Source organism: Acipenser ruthenus, chromosome 18 (genome assembly GCF_902713425.1).
Source record: "Acipenser ruthenus chromosome 18, fAciRut3.2 maternal haplotype, whole genome shotgun sequence".
NCBI classification, from domain to species: Eukaryota; Metazoa; Chordata; class Actinopteri; order Acipenseriformes; family Acipenseridae; genus Acipenser; species Acipenser ruthenus.
Genome location: NC_081206.1, coordinates 32,323,779 through 32,337,757, shown reverse-complemented (window position 1 = coordinate 32,337,757; position 13,979 = coordinate 32,323,779). Strand labels below are relative to the sequence as shown.

The following is a 13,979-nucleotide window of genomic DNA, read 5'->3' as shown; positions in this document are numbered from 1 at the left end:
AGTCACTGGAGATCATCAGGGCAGGGTGAAGCGTACCCACAGCTTGTGTAGATCACAGAGCGTGGACGTGTCTGGGGTCAGCATGCTCGCTGGAGGGTTAGGGTTAGGGTTAGGGTTAGGGTTAGTCACTGGAGATCATCAGGGCAGGGTGAAGCGTACCCACAGCTTGTGTAGATCACAGAGCGTGGACGTGTCTAGGGTCAGCATGCTCGCTGGAGGGCCAGCCCGCTAAAGTGTGTGCAGCACCTGGCAGGTGTTTTTTGTTTTTGTAGGTTTTTTTGGGGTTTTTTTTGTCCACTTCCCAAAGCTGACACTGCAATTAAAATCCTGGCTGTACCCCCAGAAGCAGGAGAGTTTTCTTGTGGTTCCAAAACCTCCCCAAAAAACATCTTTAGATAATAATTTATTCAGTGTTTGAAAAAAAGGAAATGATATTCATATGACGGGGCAGCTGTTTAGCTGACATTTCAATCTGACATGGCTGCTAGGCAGTGACCTGTTAACTGCGGCAGTGTTTCTTACAGATGTTGGCTTGTAGATTTTAGAAACAGAAACTACAGTTAAAAACTGAATATGGTCCAGCTGTGATTCTCACAGTCCAAAGCAGGACGCAGCTAATGCACACAAGATGCACAGTAATGCTGTCTGGCCTTGTCCTGTCCTGATTCAGATCTTATCTTTGTGACAGGTTTCAGTTTGTTAGCAGTTTCTATTGGGGAGGTAAAATCGGCACTATCGGAAGTTGTCTGTGGTGTTCCACAGGGCTCCATTCTAGGTCCCTTGCTGTTTTCATTATATAGGCTAATGTTAGGTTACATTATCCACAGACATGGAGTGTATTGAATTAGCTGGCTCTCAGATCCCCAGTACAGCACTGAGTTCTCTACACTAGACTGTATTGAATTAGCTGGCTCTCAGATCCCCAGTACAGCACTGAGTTCTCTACACTAGAGTGTATTGAATTAGCTGGCTCTCAGATCCCCCGTACAGCACTGAGTTCTCTATACTAGACTGTATTGAATTAGCTGGCTCTCAGATCCCCAGTACAGCACTGAGTTCTCTACACTTGAGTGTATTGAATTAGCTGGCTCTCAGATCCCCAGTACAGCACTGAGTTCTCTACACTAGAGTGTATTGAATTAGCTGGCTCTCAGATCCCCAGTACAGCACTGAGTTCTCTACACTAGACTGTATTGAATTAGCTGGCTCTCAGATCCCCCGTACAGCACTGAGTTCTCTACACTCGAGTGTATTGAATTAGCTGGCTCTCAGATCTTCAGTACAGCACTGAGTTCTCTACACTAGAGTGTATTGAATTAGCTGGCTCTCAGATCCCCAGTACAGCAGTACAGTGGTCGTGCAGTGGTTTAGTCCCTGTTTCAGCTCGCTGGCCCCCTGGCTCTGAAAGGCCGTAGCCCTGGTGCTGCCCCACTGCCTCAAAAAATATTCCTGTCCCTGGCAGTCTCGGCCTGCGTCATGGCAACCGCGGTGGCACAGAGCCGGAACGCTGTCCAAAAACAGAAGAACAGGGCTGCAGCAAGAGAGAGGCCTTCAGGACACAGGGGCTCTGCTCTGCACCCCACAGCCCTCGCGGCTGGATGCAAAAATGCCTGCTTCAAAAAGCCCTGAGAGAGACTGGTACTTCTCTCAGCTGTGGTATGTGTGACGTACACCTCTACACACCACAAACAGTATATCCACATGGATTACATGCTCTGTATGCACTTGTAGCAATGTAAGTCTAACATGCAGACAGATGGACAGATGCCTTCATATGCATGTGTGCGTGCGTGTGTGTGTGTGTCAGTGTTTGTGTGCGTGCGTGCGCGTGTGTGTGTGTGTGTCAGTGCGTGCATGTGTCAGTGTGTGCATGCGTGCGTGTGTGTCAGTGTGCGTGCGTGTGTGTGTGTGTGTGTCAGTGTGTGCGTGTGCGCATGCACGTGTGTGTGTCAGTGCGTGCATGTGTGTGTGTGTCAGTGTGTGCGTGTGTCAGTGTGTGTGTGTGTGTCAGTGCGTGCGTGTGTGTGTGTGTCAGTGTGTGCGTGCGTGTGTGTGTGTCAGTGTGTGCGTGTGCGCATGCACGTGTGTGTGTCAGTGCGTGCATGTGTGTGTGTGTCAGTGTGTGCGTGTGTCAGTGTGTGTGTGTGTGTCAGTGCGTGCGTGTGTGTGTGTGTCAGTGTGTGCGTGCGTGTGTGTGTCAGTGTGTGCGTGTGCGCATGCACGTGTGTGTGTCAGTGCGTGCATGTGTGTGTGTGTCAGTGTGTGCGTGTGTCAGTGTGTGTGTGTGTGTCAGTGCGTGCGTGTGTGTGTGTGTCAGTGTGTGTCAATGTGTGCATGTGTGCGTGCATGCGCGTGCGTGTGTGTGTCTGTGTGTGTGTCAGTGCGTGCGTGTGCGTGTGCATGTGTGAGTGTGTGTGTGTGTGTGTCAGTGTGTGCGTGCATGTGTGAGTGTGTGTGTGTGTGTCAGTGTGTGCGTGCATGTGTGAGTGTGTGTGTGTGTGTCAGTGTGTGCGTGCGTGTGCGTGTGCATGTGTGAGTGTGTGTGTGTGTGTCAGTGTGTGCGTGCGTGTGCGAGTGTGTGTGTGGAGGGGTGGTGGCATTCACAGGAAATCCCTCTCATGCACACCAGCAGCTCAGCATTACTTCCTCCCAGCTGCTCCTGCAGCAGTGAGCTATAGCCAGTGCCAGAGGCCAGCCTGGTGCCTAGGGAAGCTGGGACTGGAGTGATGGAGCAAAGACTTGGATCCATTCCATTGAAAACATTCATCAAAGAGGCTGCAGTCATTAGAGCCACGCAGCTAATGCACACAAGAGCAGTCTGGAAGTCAATCCCAGTTCAGGACCTCAGTGCTTTCCATCTGTAACCATGGGGGGCAGAGGTGTGTATGGCTCCAGAAATGATAGTGACTACTTGAACTTTAGTTATTAGCTGGCTCTCATTTCCCCAGTGCAGCTGGTTTGGGTTTTCACACTCTTGTTATGGATTCTTTGATACTGGTTTGGGTTTGCACACTCTTGTTGTGGATTCTTTGATGCTGGTTTGGGTTTGCACACTCTTGTTGTGGATTCTTTGATGCTGGTTTGGGTTTGCACACTCTTGTTGTGGATTCTTTGATGCTGGTTTGGGTTTGCACACTCTTGTTGTGGATTCTTTGATGCTGGTTTGGGTTTGCACACTCTTGTTGTGGATTCTTTGATGCTGGTTTGGGTTTGCACACTCTTGTTGTGGATTCTTTGATGCTGGTTTGGGTTTGCACACTCTTGTTCTGGATTATTTGATGCTGGTTTGGGTTTGCACACTCTTGTTGTGGATTCTTTGATGCTGGTTTGGGTTTGCACACTCTTGTTGTGGATTCTTTGATGCTGGTTTGGGTTTGCACACTCTTGTTGTGGATTCTTTGATGCTGGTTTGGGTTTGCACACTCTTGTTCTGGATTCTTTGATGCTGGTTTGGGTTTGCACACTCTTGTTGTGGATTCTTTGATGCTGGTTTGGGTTTGCACACTCTTGTTGTGGATTCTTTGATGCTGGTTTGGGTTTGCACACTCTTGTTCTGGATTATTTGATGCTGGTTTGGGTTTGCACACTCTTGTTGTGGATTCTTTGATGCTGGTTTGGGTTTGCACACTCTTGTTGTGGATTCTTTGATGCTGGTTTGGGTTTGCACACTCTTGTTGTGGATTCTTTGATGCTGGTTTGGGTTTGCACACTCTTGTTGTGGATTATTTGATGCTGGTTTGGGTTTGCACACTCTTGTTCTGGATTATTTTATGCTGGTTTGGGTTTGCACACTCTTGTTTTTCCAGCCCATCTCTGGTCCAGACGGTAGGATTTCTGGTTGTTATTAAATTTTCGTTTCTGTTTTTTTTGCTCCGAACTCCATATTGAAGTCACAAGATTGACGGCAGCCCCCTCAGACAGTGTCAGCTTCACTGTAGTCTCTTTTCATTCACTCCTGGAGAAATGCTCTTGACCTTTGGCCCCGTTTCTGTTTGGCTTCCAAAATTAAATCGTTCTTTTTTTGTATCCTGCCACACGCATGCATGCACACACACACACACACATGCACACACACACACACACACATGCAAATCCCTTGACTGAAACTCACAAGTGTATTGGCTAATACAGGGTCACATGACTGAAAATAGCTCAATACAGCGCTAGAAACATCTTTAAAATACAAGAATAACTTTTGTGTTTTTTATCCAGCTCAACATGTACAGATGTTTCTGTGTTTACATTGAGTGCCTGTAGACACTGTAACATCTGCCTGTGTGATACACAGTAATTACATTGTTATTACACAGCCCCATCATACCATCATACTTGTTTTTGTAATTATGCAGAGTGTTGCATTATATCTACACACACATTCTGCATGTATTGTGCTGTTACACTGTAATTACAGTGCAGCTGGGGACACTTAAAACGATCCCAAATCTGTATAAGAATATCTAGTAGAATCTCTCCAGCTGAAGAGCAGAGACACACAGCCATGCTGAAGAGCAGAGACACGCAGCCATGCTGAAGAGCAGAGACACGCAGCCATGCTGAAGAGCAGAGACACGCAGCCATGCTGAAGAGCAGAGACACGCAGCCATGCTGAAGAGCAGAGACACGCAGCCATGCTGAAGAGCAGAGACACGCAGCCATGCTGAAGAGCAGAGACACGCAGCCATGCTGAAGAGCAGAGACACGCAGCCATGCTGAAGAGCAGAGACACACAGCCATGCTGAAGAGCAGAGACACGCAGCCATGCTGAAGAGCAGAGACACGCAGCCATGCTGAAGAGCAGAGACACGCAGCCATGCTGAAGAGCAGAGACACGCAGCCATGCTGAAGAGCAGAGACACGCAGCCATGCTGAAGAGCAGAGACACGCAGCCATGCTGAAGAGCAGAGACACACAGCCATGCTGAAGAGCAGAGACACACAGCCATGCTGAAGAGCAGAGACACACAGCCATGCTGAAGAGCAGAGACACGCAGCCATGCTGAAGAGCATCTCTTTTGGTTTTTATACCCGTGTACAGCTTTTTCTGTTGTTTTTGAAAGGTTTGTTAACCCTGATATTAATGCTGAGTTTCCATTAGGCACAGCAGCTGCAGTTAATATTTCTATACCATATTCATCGAGAGTGTGATAGCCACTGGTATTTAAACAAGCTGCCTGAAGCGAGTCAGCCCTGCTTTGCATCAGTCTTGAGCCGTTCCATCTGGGGATGGTTGGGTTGCTCGCTGTCTTGCAGCAATGATCCTTTTCGTTTGGGTCCCTCTGCAATACGCTCCCCTCCCAGCCTCTCATAGTGCATGAAAGAAGCACGCTGTATTCACACAGTTATAAACTGGCTTAACAACAAAGCAAGCCGCCGAACCACGGGGACTCTGAAAAAAAGAAAACGAGTAACCATCTGAAACAGTTTCCTGAGACTACCTGAAATACGTACAGCCAATTCATCCAAACAGACTTCAAAGAAACACATGCAAGCAAGCCAGGAGTTAAAACCACCGAGCTTGTAAATCTCTGCAGTTAATGGCGGTCAATGCAAAGTGTGCACACTGAGAGCTGTGTGGGGAAGCGCCCAGACTGATAGACATTGTAACAGAGGGCTAGCCAATGCTTTTCAAGCTGCTTTTTTACCTGAGATTTATTCATCCTGTTACCGGCCTCCTGTTTCTCAGGCTGAGACTCTCAGTCTATTACCCGTTTTATTACATTCACTGGGGAAATGCCAGCGGGGCAGTCCGAGGGGCCTGCAGGGGGCAGTGATGTTAAGAGGCAAAATTGCTTTTATTTTTCTCTTGTTTTCAACACTTATACAATAGTCCTGCCTTTTACAGCATGTGCTGTCTCTGCGTGGCACAGATTCGTAGCATCCGTCCTGCTGCAACCAGATTCTTCGTATAAGAAATGCAATATTGGAATGTATTAAAGCAATGGAAATGTCGAAAGAGACCGGTAAGATTCTCAAGACCTCGCACATGAATTGCAGTAGAAACCCTGGCAGTTTTTCAGTACATGCAGTTTTACCCCATCCTTCTCCCATGGCTATACTGTGCATGTACCAGAGTTTACCCTGGTTTGCTTTATAACACTTTGCTAGACTTCAATACATCAATACATACCTGAAGATATGCTAACTGACCTCAATAACACTGCAGAAGCAGTGATCTGATGGCTCTGTGAAAACTCAACGTCACCCAACGTCACCCCGCCCCCCATCCACTGCAAGTATATCTGTTCATATTGTATTATCTATTCATATTGTATTCATATTGTATTATCTATTCATATTGTATTCATATTGTATTATCTATTCATATTGTATTACCACTTTATCAGTGATTCATTGATTATGATAAAGGATTGATGTTCCATCTTGTAAGCCGGAGCAGCAACACTGGTAATTCTGTTCTAAGTTCTACCAAACACATTGCCATTCAGTGTTGTTTCACATGATTAGAAACATCTGTATAGATGTGGTGGGGTGTGCTAAGAAGTGATGACAGAGTCCCAGATTTAGATGCAGCACATGTTTTACTGGTACAAACACAAGCTTTTACATTAATAGGGTGTCTCTTGCCGTCTTCTTTGCCAGGTCCTGGATTCGCCTCTCAACAGCACTCCGAACCCCCGTGGTTCTCGGGTCCGCAACGGCACTTAATCCTCCCGGGAATGCAATGGGCAAAAGTAAACTCTCCCTGCGCTGCTCTGCTCCGCTCCGCCTCGCTCCTGCACCAAACTCCCTATATGCACCAAGACCCTTCCCGTTAATCCGCTGCAGCTGATCACTACTCGATATAACTGCCACTGAAATCTCAGTCTTAACTGCTATGAAACTACACTTGTGTAGCTGCCCTCCCCAAGATGGCCACTGCAACTGGGCTCTATACCTACTGAATGCACCATCTTGTTGAGGTCACGTCCGTCAGTCAGCCTAGTGCCTCCGTCTTTGAGGCCAGTTTTTCCTTCCTCCATCTTCCTTTGCCCTGGGAATAAATACAATAGATTCTAAAGTAAAGCGGTACTGCAATAAGACTTCCGAAGGCGTTAGAAACATAATAAATGATATGTATCATTTATATGGGATGTCATTTGGTGATTTCGTGCAGGGTTTAGAATTTCCCTGCAGGGTTTTCCAGTCCCACAAACCCCACACTAAAAGCAGAACCCTGATCTCCTGGCCCTTCACTGAACCACACAGAGACTCAGAGAGAGAGAGAGAGAGAGAGAGAGAGAGAGAGAGAGAGAGAGAGAGAGAGAGAGAGAGAGAGAGAGAGAGAGAGAGAGAGAGAGAGAGAGAGAGAGAGAGAGAGAGAGAGAGAGAGAGAGAGAGAGAGAGAGTCCTGGAACACTTCCTTCTAAATCCCTTCCAGCCATTCCATGTGGTGAGTCTCTTAAAACAGCCCATCATTCTGCACATGTTTACAAGGCAAGCATGGGGCTGTGGAATTCAGAAGACAAGCAGTTTCTCTCTTCTCTCTGGCTTTAGGGATGACAGCTTTCTGGAGGAATCCCTCACAGAGCAGGAAAGGGATTCATCTTCCTGTAGGATTTTTCTGTCTTCTTCCCCCGGCACAATCCGTCTCATTTTAGAAGTTTCATTTTTCCCATGCGTACACTACCGCACAGCCTGGCTGTGTTCATGGCTAACCACAGTGTTTACCATACCTTACCACACTCGTCTGTGATGACTTTCCTGACTGGAGGATTGCAAGCTCTCAGGTCTGCCATTGCGTGTGGATGAGGATATCTATGTCATACAGCTGTGCTCGTCCTACGCTGCATGCAGGTCACCACTCGGATTCTGCATTGACAGCCATGATATGTTTCTTGTTTTCCATGCACTCTGTCATTACGGCTAACGAGGCTGAAGTAATTAGGGGTTGAGTGGTAAATAAACCACTCCATGTCTCTAATAAGATCAGTGGAGTCCAGTGGAGTCCTCTCCGCCTCAGCGCTTAACAACTCATGTGATCTCAATAAAAGCAGGCCCCTGTGAAGAATCGGTAAACATATTTGCTGAGAGAAACAAAACAATCATACAACCCTCAGCAAGACACACAGATGCTGTGCAGGCCGTGGCACTGGCCAGACCAACATGGTCAGCGGTCAGAGATTTTCTGAAGTCTATAATCCTGTCTATGATGAACTAACTAATCAATTACAACCGCTCTGTATCCAGGGAGAATCAGGATCCAACACTCATCAATCACTAGAAATAATTCAATGAAGAAGAAGAGTCACCGATAAACTGAAAACTCACTGTTTTAATAACTGGCTACAACATTTCTTCAGCTTCAAAGCGCATGGCAGAAATATCTGGGTAGACTGATGTTGCTGTTTCAGTTTGAAAGTTTATATAGAGTTTATAGAGAGCTGTTTGCTGTTTCTGAACTGTTTCTGAACTCACTCTCTCTCTCTCTCTCCTCTCTCTCTCTCTCTCTCTCTCTCTCTCTGTTGTTATTTTTGGAGATGGCTATATGTGTCTTTTTTGTTAGAAATGTCCATCAGTTCTAAAGAATAAAAAAGGCAATACAAATACAATTTGTTTATCTATAAACGGTGATGTATTTATAAGAAGCCGTGGGCTTTCTTGCGGGGTCCAGTTTTGATCTCCAGGAAAGTGGTTATCATCGAGGAACGATCCTTTCCAGACTTGTCACATCCTGGCCTCCCGCGATGGCCCTCCTCACAGATTTATCACCAATTGCTTTTGTCTGAGCTCCCCTAACGATGCTTGTGGAGTTGAAACGGCAGCTCCATTGCCTTTTATTAATGGCTGGTTATTTCTGCAAAGTGATTGATGCTTCAGGTTTGAGAAATTCAATACACTTCTGATTCACCCCATCGCAGACTGCACAAGTGCTGTCTGCAAGCTCCTGCTGTGAGCTACTGTGTCCACTTGACCAGTCTGCTGTATGTATACACAATATAGACCCGGGGGGGGGTTGGGGGACGACTATTCACAAAATGCAAAGGAATTTAGCCACCTGGCACCAAGGAGTCTGAACATGTTTGGCTGCTTAGGGTAGCTGGCATCAAAGGGCCTTTGTTATTTACTTGTATTGAAAACAAACCAAATGAAATCCTGTCTTGAGATTCCGGGCTGGGGCGTGCAGGTGAGTGCTGAGCTCAGTGATCTCAGATAGCATTAGAAATGAATAGGTGTGAGTTTGGAGAGATCACTGACCCTGAAGAATGAATCTGCGGTCTATGGAAGAGCCAGGGTGCAGCATCCTTAAGGGAGCAGATTTGAAAAATGGGTCAACACTGTAGGCTGGTTTCAATATGGTGCTGTTTTCAATAACGGTCCTGTTTTCCATACGGTCCTGTTTTCAATATGGTCTCATTTCTCCCCAGTGGCAGGTGTCGGACATTGCTTGACAGACAGATCCTTGGACTCCAGACCAGCTTCCTCCTCGGACTTCTCTCCCGACAAACCCTCTGCTCCAGGTACCAGAGCTCTGCTTTCCACTGCAATGATAACTCTTATTAAAGATCCACACAGTTAAAGAATAGCAAAGTGTAGTAAAGCACAGTGAAAAAACATGGCAAACCATGAGAAACGCAGAGTATAAACCATGGCATGGGTGCAATCTACAGACTGTGCATGTAAACCGGTATGAGGGAAGGAATAGCTTTAGTTCAGCAGGGTCACAGTATGTGCTACAGTCCCACTCTCTGTCAGCACTGCTGCACCACAATAGAGTGGAGATGACAGACTCGAGGAATATTAGCTCATGCCAGCCCTGGGAATGGGAGCAACTAATAACCAGCTGCATGCTTCTTATTGGCAGCACGTTTCACTAACAGTGTCGAATCAAAGCACATGTGCATTCGATCTGGGAGGTAAAACCACAAGAAAAGAAGACAATCGATTGTGCTAATCCCTTCAACAGAGCTGCGGTGCACGGGTCAGTCAGCCTCTGTGACTGAAACACTCATCTGAACCTTGTAAAACAAAGGGGGGTCACATTTAAAGTGTTTTGAGAAGCTCTTTTTTTTTTCCTTTACAAGACTCGCTGAACCGGGCAGCAGTTAGCAGTAATTGATTCATGAGGCAGTTCCCTGTAGTTCTCCCTGGTACATGGTAATCACTTTACAGTTAAGGTTAGGTTATAATAAGAGACACCCTTCTTACAACATGTTAACTTATTAGAAATCACAACAATGAAGACTCTACTCAGAACTAGGACCCGCATCAAACAGAGCAACATCGCTGTTGTTTTGAGACTTTTGAATTGAGCCGTATATTCTATTCAGGGAAGTCATCTGCTGGGGTGTATCTGTATCTGCTGGTGCGTTTCTGTATCTGCTGGTGCGTTTCTGTATCTGCTGGGGTGTATCTGTATCTGTTGGGGTGTTTCTGTATCTGCTGGGGTGTATCTGTATCTGTTGGGGTGTTTCTGTATCTGCTGGTGTGTTTCTGTATCTGTTGGTGCGTTTCTGTATCTGTTGGTGCGTATCTGTATCTGTTGGTGTGTTTCTGTATCTGCTGGGGTGTATCTGTATCTGTTGGGGTGTTTCTGTATCTGCTGGTGTGTTTCTGTATCTGTTGGTGCGTTTCTGTATCTGTTGGTGCGTATCTGTATCTTGTTGGTGTGTTTCTGTATCTGCTGGGGTGTATCTGTATCTGTTGGGGTGTTTCTGTATCTGCTGGGGTGTATCTGTATCTGTTGGGGTGTTTCTGTATCTGCTGGTGTGTTTCTGTATCTGTTGGTGCGTTTCTGTATCTGTTGGTGCGTATCTGTATCTGTTGGTGCGTTTCTGTATCTGTTGGTGCGTTTCTGTATCTGCTGGGGTGTATCTGTATCTGTTGGGGTGTTTCTGTATCTGCTGGGGTGTATCTGTATCTGTTGGGGTGTTTCTGTATCTGCTGGTGTGTTTCTGTATCTGTTGGTGCGTTTCTGTATCTGTTGGTGCGTATCTGTATCTGTTGGTGTGTTTCTGTATCTGTTGGTGTGTTTCTGTATCTGTTGGTGCGTTTCTGTATCTGTTGGTGTGTTTCTGTATCTGTTGGTGCGTTTCTGTATCTGTTGGTGCGTTTCTGTATCTGTTGGTGTGTTTCTGTATCTGTTGGTGTGTTTCTGTATCTGCTGGTGCGTTTCTGTATCTGTTGGTGCGTTTCTGTATCTGCTGGTGCGTTTCTGTATCTGTTGGTGCGTTTCTGTATCTGCTGGTGCGTTTCTGTATCTGTTGGTGCATACCTAATGAAAGTCTTTCTCGGTGTCTTCAATGTGGTGATTGGATGACTTGGTGATGTATGAATGATTATAACCCCTCTGTCCCCCCCACTGCTCCCTCAGCACTCTCCTGTGATTTCGAGACTCCCTGCTCCTGGACCCTGTCCAATCACAGTGCAGGAGGGGACTGGCTTGTCACGTCGCCACAGCAACCCAGGCCCAGCTCAGAGAACAGGCAGCCAGGCACTGACCACTCCACTGGCAGCTCTGACGGTAAGGGGGGGCTTATCAAATGCAGTACTGTGCTGCACCTCAGAGTGGAGAACACACAGACTGTCGCTAGAATTGCACCCTGGCCAGGCAAGAGAAAAAAGCTTTACTACCTCTGACATCATAAAGTCCTTTACTTCATGAAAGAAATCAAGTAGCTTTAAAACAAATTTACAGCTGAGGACTTCACTTTTCATAATAATTAATAATAGTTCATTTTTTTACACATTTTTTTTTAGAATTTGGTCAACCAATATTGAAACTATTTCCTTAGAAAAATCAAATAAATAATAATGAAACCTGTGAACATGTTCTGCCTCGATCTCTCCCAGGTCACTTCCTGCTCCTGGCAGTAGGGGGCGCAGCTGTGGGCTGTGAGTTTGCGGTGACGAGCCCGGTGTTGCCGCACAGTGCCGCCGGGTGCCGGCTGCAGCTCGCCCGGTACCAGCCAGAACCGAGCCGGGGGAACCTGTCGGTCCAGATCAGAGACGCCAACACCAACCGGGTCAGCAGGTCCCCGCAGCTCAGGGACTGGGGCCTGGACAGCAACAGGCAAGTGCAACCCAACCCCAGGCCTGCGGTGTAGAGTTTCACTAAACTGAGCTGAGATTGCAACTGCAATTCAGTGACACGCAGTGCAGTGCAGTGCAGTACAGTGCAGTACAGTAAACACCTTTTCAATGTGCAGATGCTTAGGACACAGTTTCTAATACTAGTAGTGTAGGATCAGCTTAGTTTACTGAACACTATGGATGTGTTCTGCATATAAAGTGCAAAAACATCATTGCACAAAAACACCCACTTAAACAAAGCGCTAAGCATTAACTGACAAATAACTAACTGGTAACGAATAACACAACACGCTTATTAACATTTTAGCAAGCTGGTTATGTACAGTCACGAAACAGCAGAAGTGGCCGTTCAGGTAGTCCTGCTGAGTTCCACCCCCTTGTGTTTAAAATGACCCAACATCTGACTTCACTAACAGTCTGTAAAGGCAAGTACAGATTTATCATTTGTTTGATCATTCACAGAAGTGTCCCGGTGTAGCCAATTCAATTAGGTAATGGCATACAGGTCAGTGAGGGGGGAATGGATCGCCGCGCTGCCTTCTCTGATCAGATGATGTCGTTACGATCGATTTTTTGTCAGAGTGGGTACTCCTGAAGCAGATAATATCATTTCAGCTCCAACTACATGAACAATCGAGAACAGAAACATTGTGGGGGAATTCATTACAGCTTAATATTGTGCTGCAGTGCTGTGAGACAAGGACTGTGAAGGACGAAAAATAGAATGAGAGGGAGGCAGCGTGGTCTAGGGGTTAGAGCTGAGGGGCTGGGAGGGAGGGAGGCAGTGTGGTCTAGGGGTTAGAGCTGAGGGGCTGGGAGGGAGGCAGTGGGTCTAGTGGTTAGAGCTGAGGGGCTGGGAGGGAGGGAGGCAGTGTGGTCTATGGGTTAGAGCTGAGGGGCTGGGAGGGAGGGAGGCAGTGTGGTCTAGTGGTTAGAGCTGAGGGACTGGGAGGGAGGCAGTGTGGTCTAGGGGTTAGAGCTGAGGGACTGGGAGGGAGGCAGTGTGATCTAGTGGTTAGAGCTGGGAAAAATATATTCTTTAACTCATGAGTTGAACACTAGCCCTCGATATTTATGAGTTTAAATGTCCTATTTTGGAAGACGAGAACAGCAACAAAAAGCCCCCCACACACACACATTGAAAACATTATTTACACTAAGGGAATACTGCCTGTTCCACGGTGGAAAGATACCTATCTTGGTAATATCTTTACACAGCAATGACTCTGTTTTGAAGTTGCTTTTTGTGCAGTTGCATGAAGTTGCTTGAACTTGCTGGCACGTTCCCCTGGCCGTTCCTCTTGATTAGTAATTAGACATGAGTGCCGAGGGAGCGTAAGTCTAGCACAGCTCAAAGGAGTCGCCCTGTCAGTGTGATTTATCCATGTCTGCTGAGTGCTGAGCCACTCCAGAGCTGTTTCTACAGAAGCATTGACAACACGCAGCTCAAAATAACACCAAGGCTTACAGTTTTGTTAGATGATAGTTCTGCAGATACGCAACTGGACACCTAGTGTTTACAACTGAATACATAAACTTAAAACAAAATACATTTGTTGAAACAGTCTATCATTTTTTTAATTGTCCCAAATTATTTTTTGAAGGAGAAAAAACAACGTTAATGTCACTTAAAAAAAGCACTTTTAATCACAGAGCATGAAGAGCCGGGTAATGACACTGTAGTAACTGCATGAATACCAAGGCCCCTTGCTCTCTCTTCTCTGATTGGTGCAGAGGGCAGTGGGAGGTGCTGGCAGCTCCTATTGGTCAGAGGGAGGCTGCGTTTCAGATCATCCTGTTCTACTCCTCCTGTGGCAGCGAGGCCCCAGGGACACTGGGGCTGGACTCACTGGAACTGAGAGACTGCGAGACAGGTGAGGGGGTGGGGGAGAGGGGGGAGAGGGGAGAGGAGAGAGGAGAGGGGGGGGAGAGGGGGGAGAGGGGAGAGGA

At 46.8% G+C, this 13,979-nt stretch overlaps 1 protein-coding gene across 1 annotated transcript in view; it reads left to right on the top strand.

Moving 5' to 3' along the window:
* The window catches only part of LOC117422561 (tyrosine-protein kinase receptor), a 38,029-nt gene that overhangs the window by 4,570 nt on the left and 19,480 nt on the right, over positions 1–13,979 (top strand). The window contains exons 2-5 of the mRNA XM_058992039.1: positions 9,365–9,457; positions 11,311–11,460; positions 11,790–12,009; positions 13,764–13,903. Of these exons, the coding sequence (XP_058848022.1) occupies positions 9,365–9,457; positions 11,311–11,460; positions 11,790–12,009; positions 13,764–13,903 (603 nt within the window). The remainder of the gene's footprint in view (positions 1–9,364; positions 9,458–11,310; positions 11,461–11,789; positions 12,010–13,763; positions 13,904–13,979) is intronic.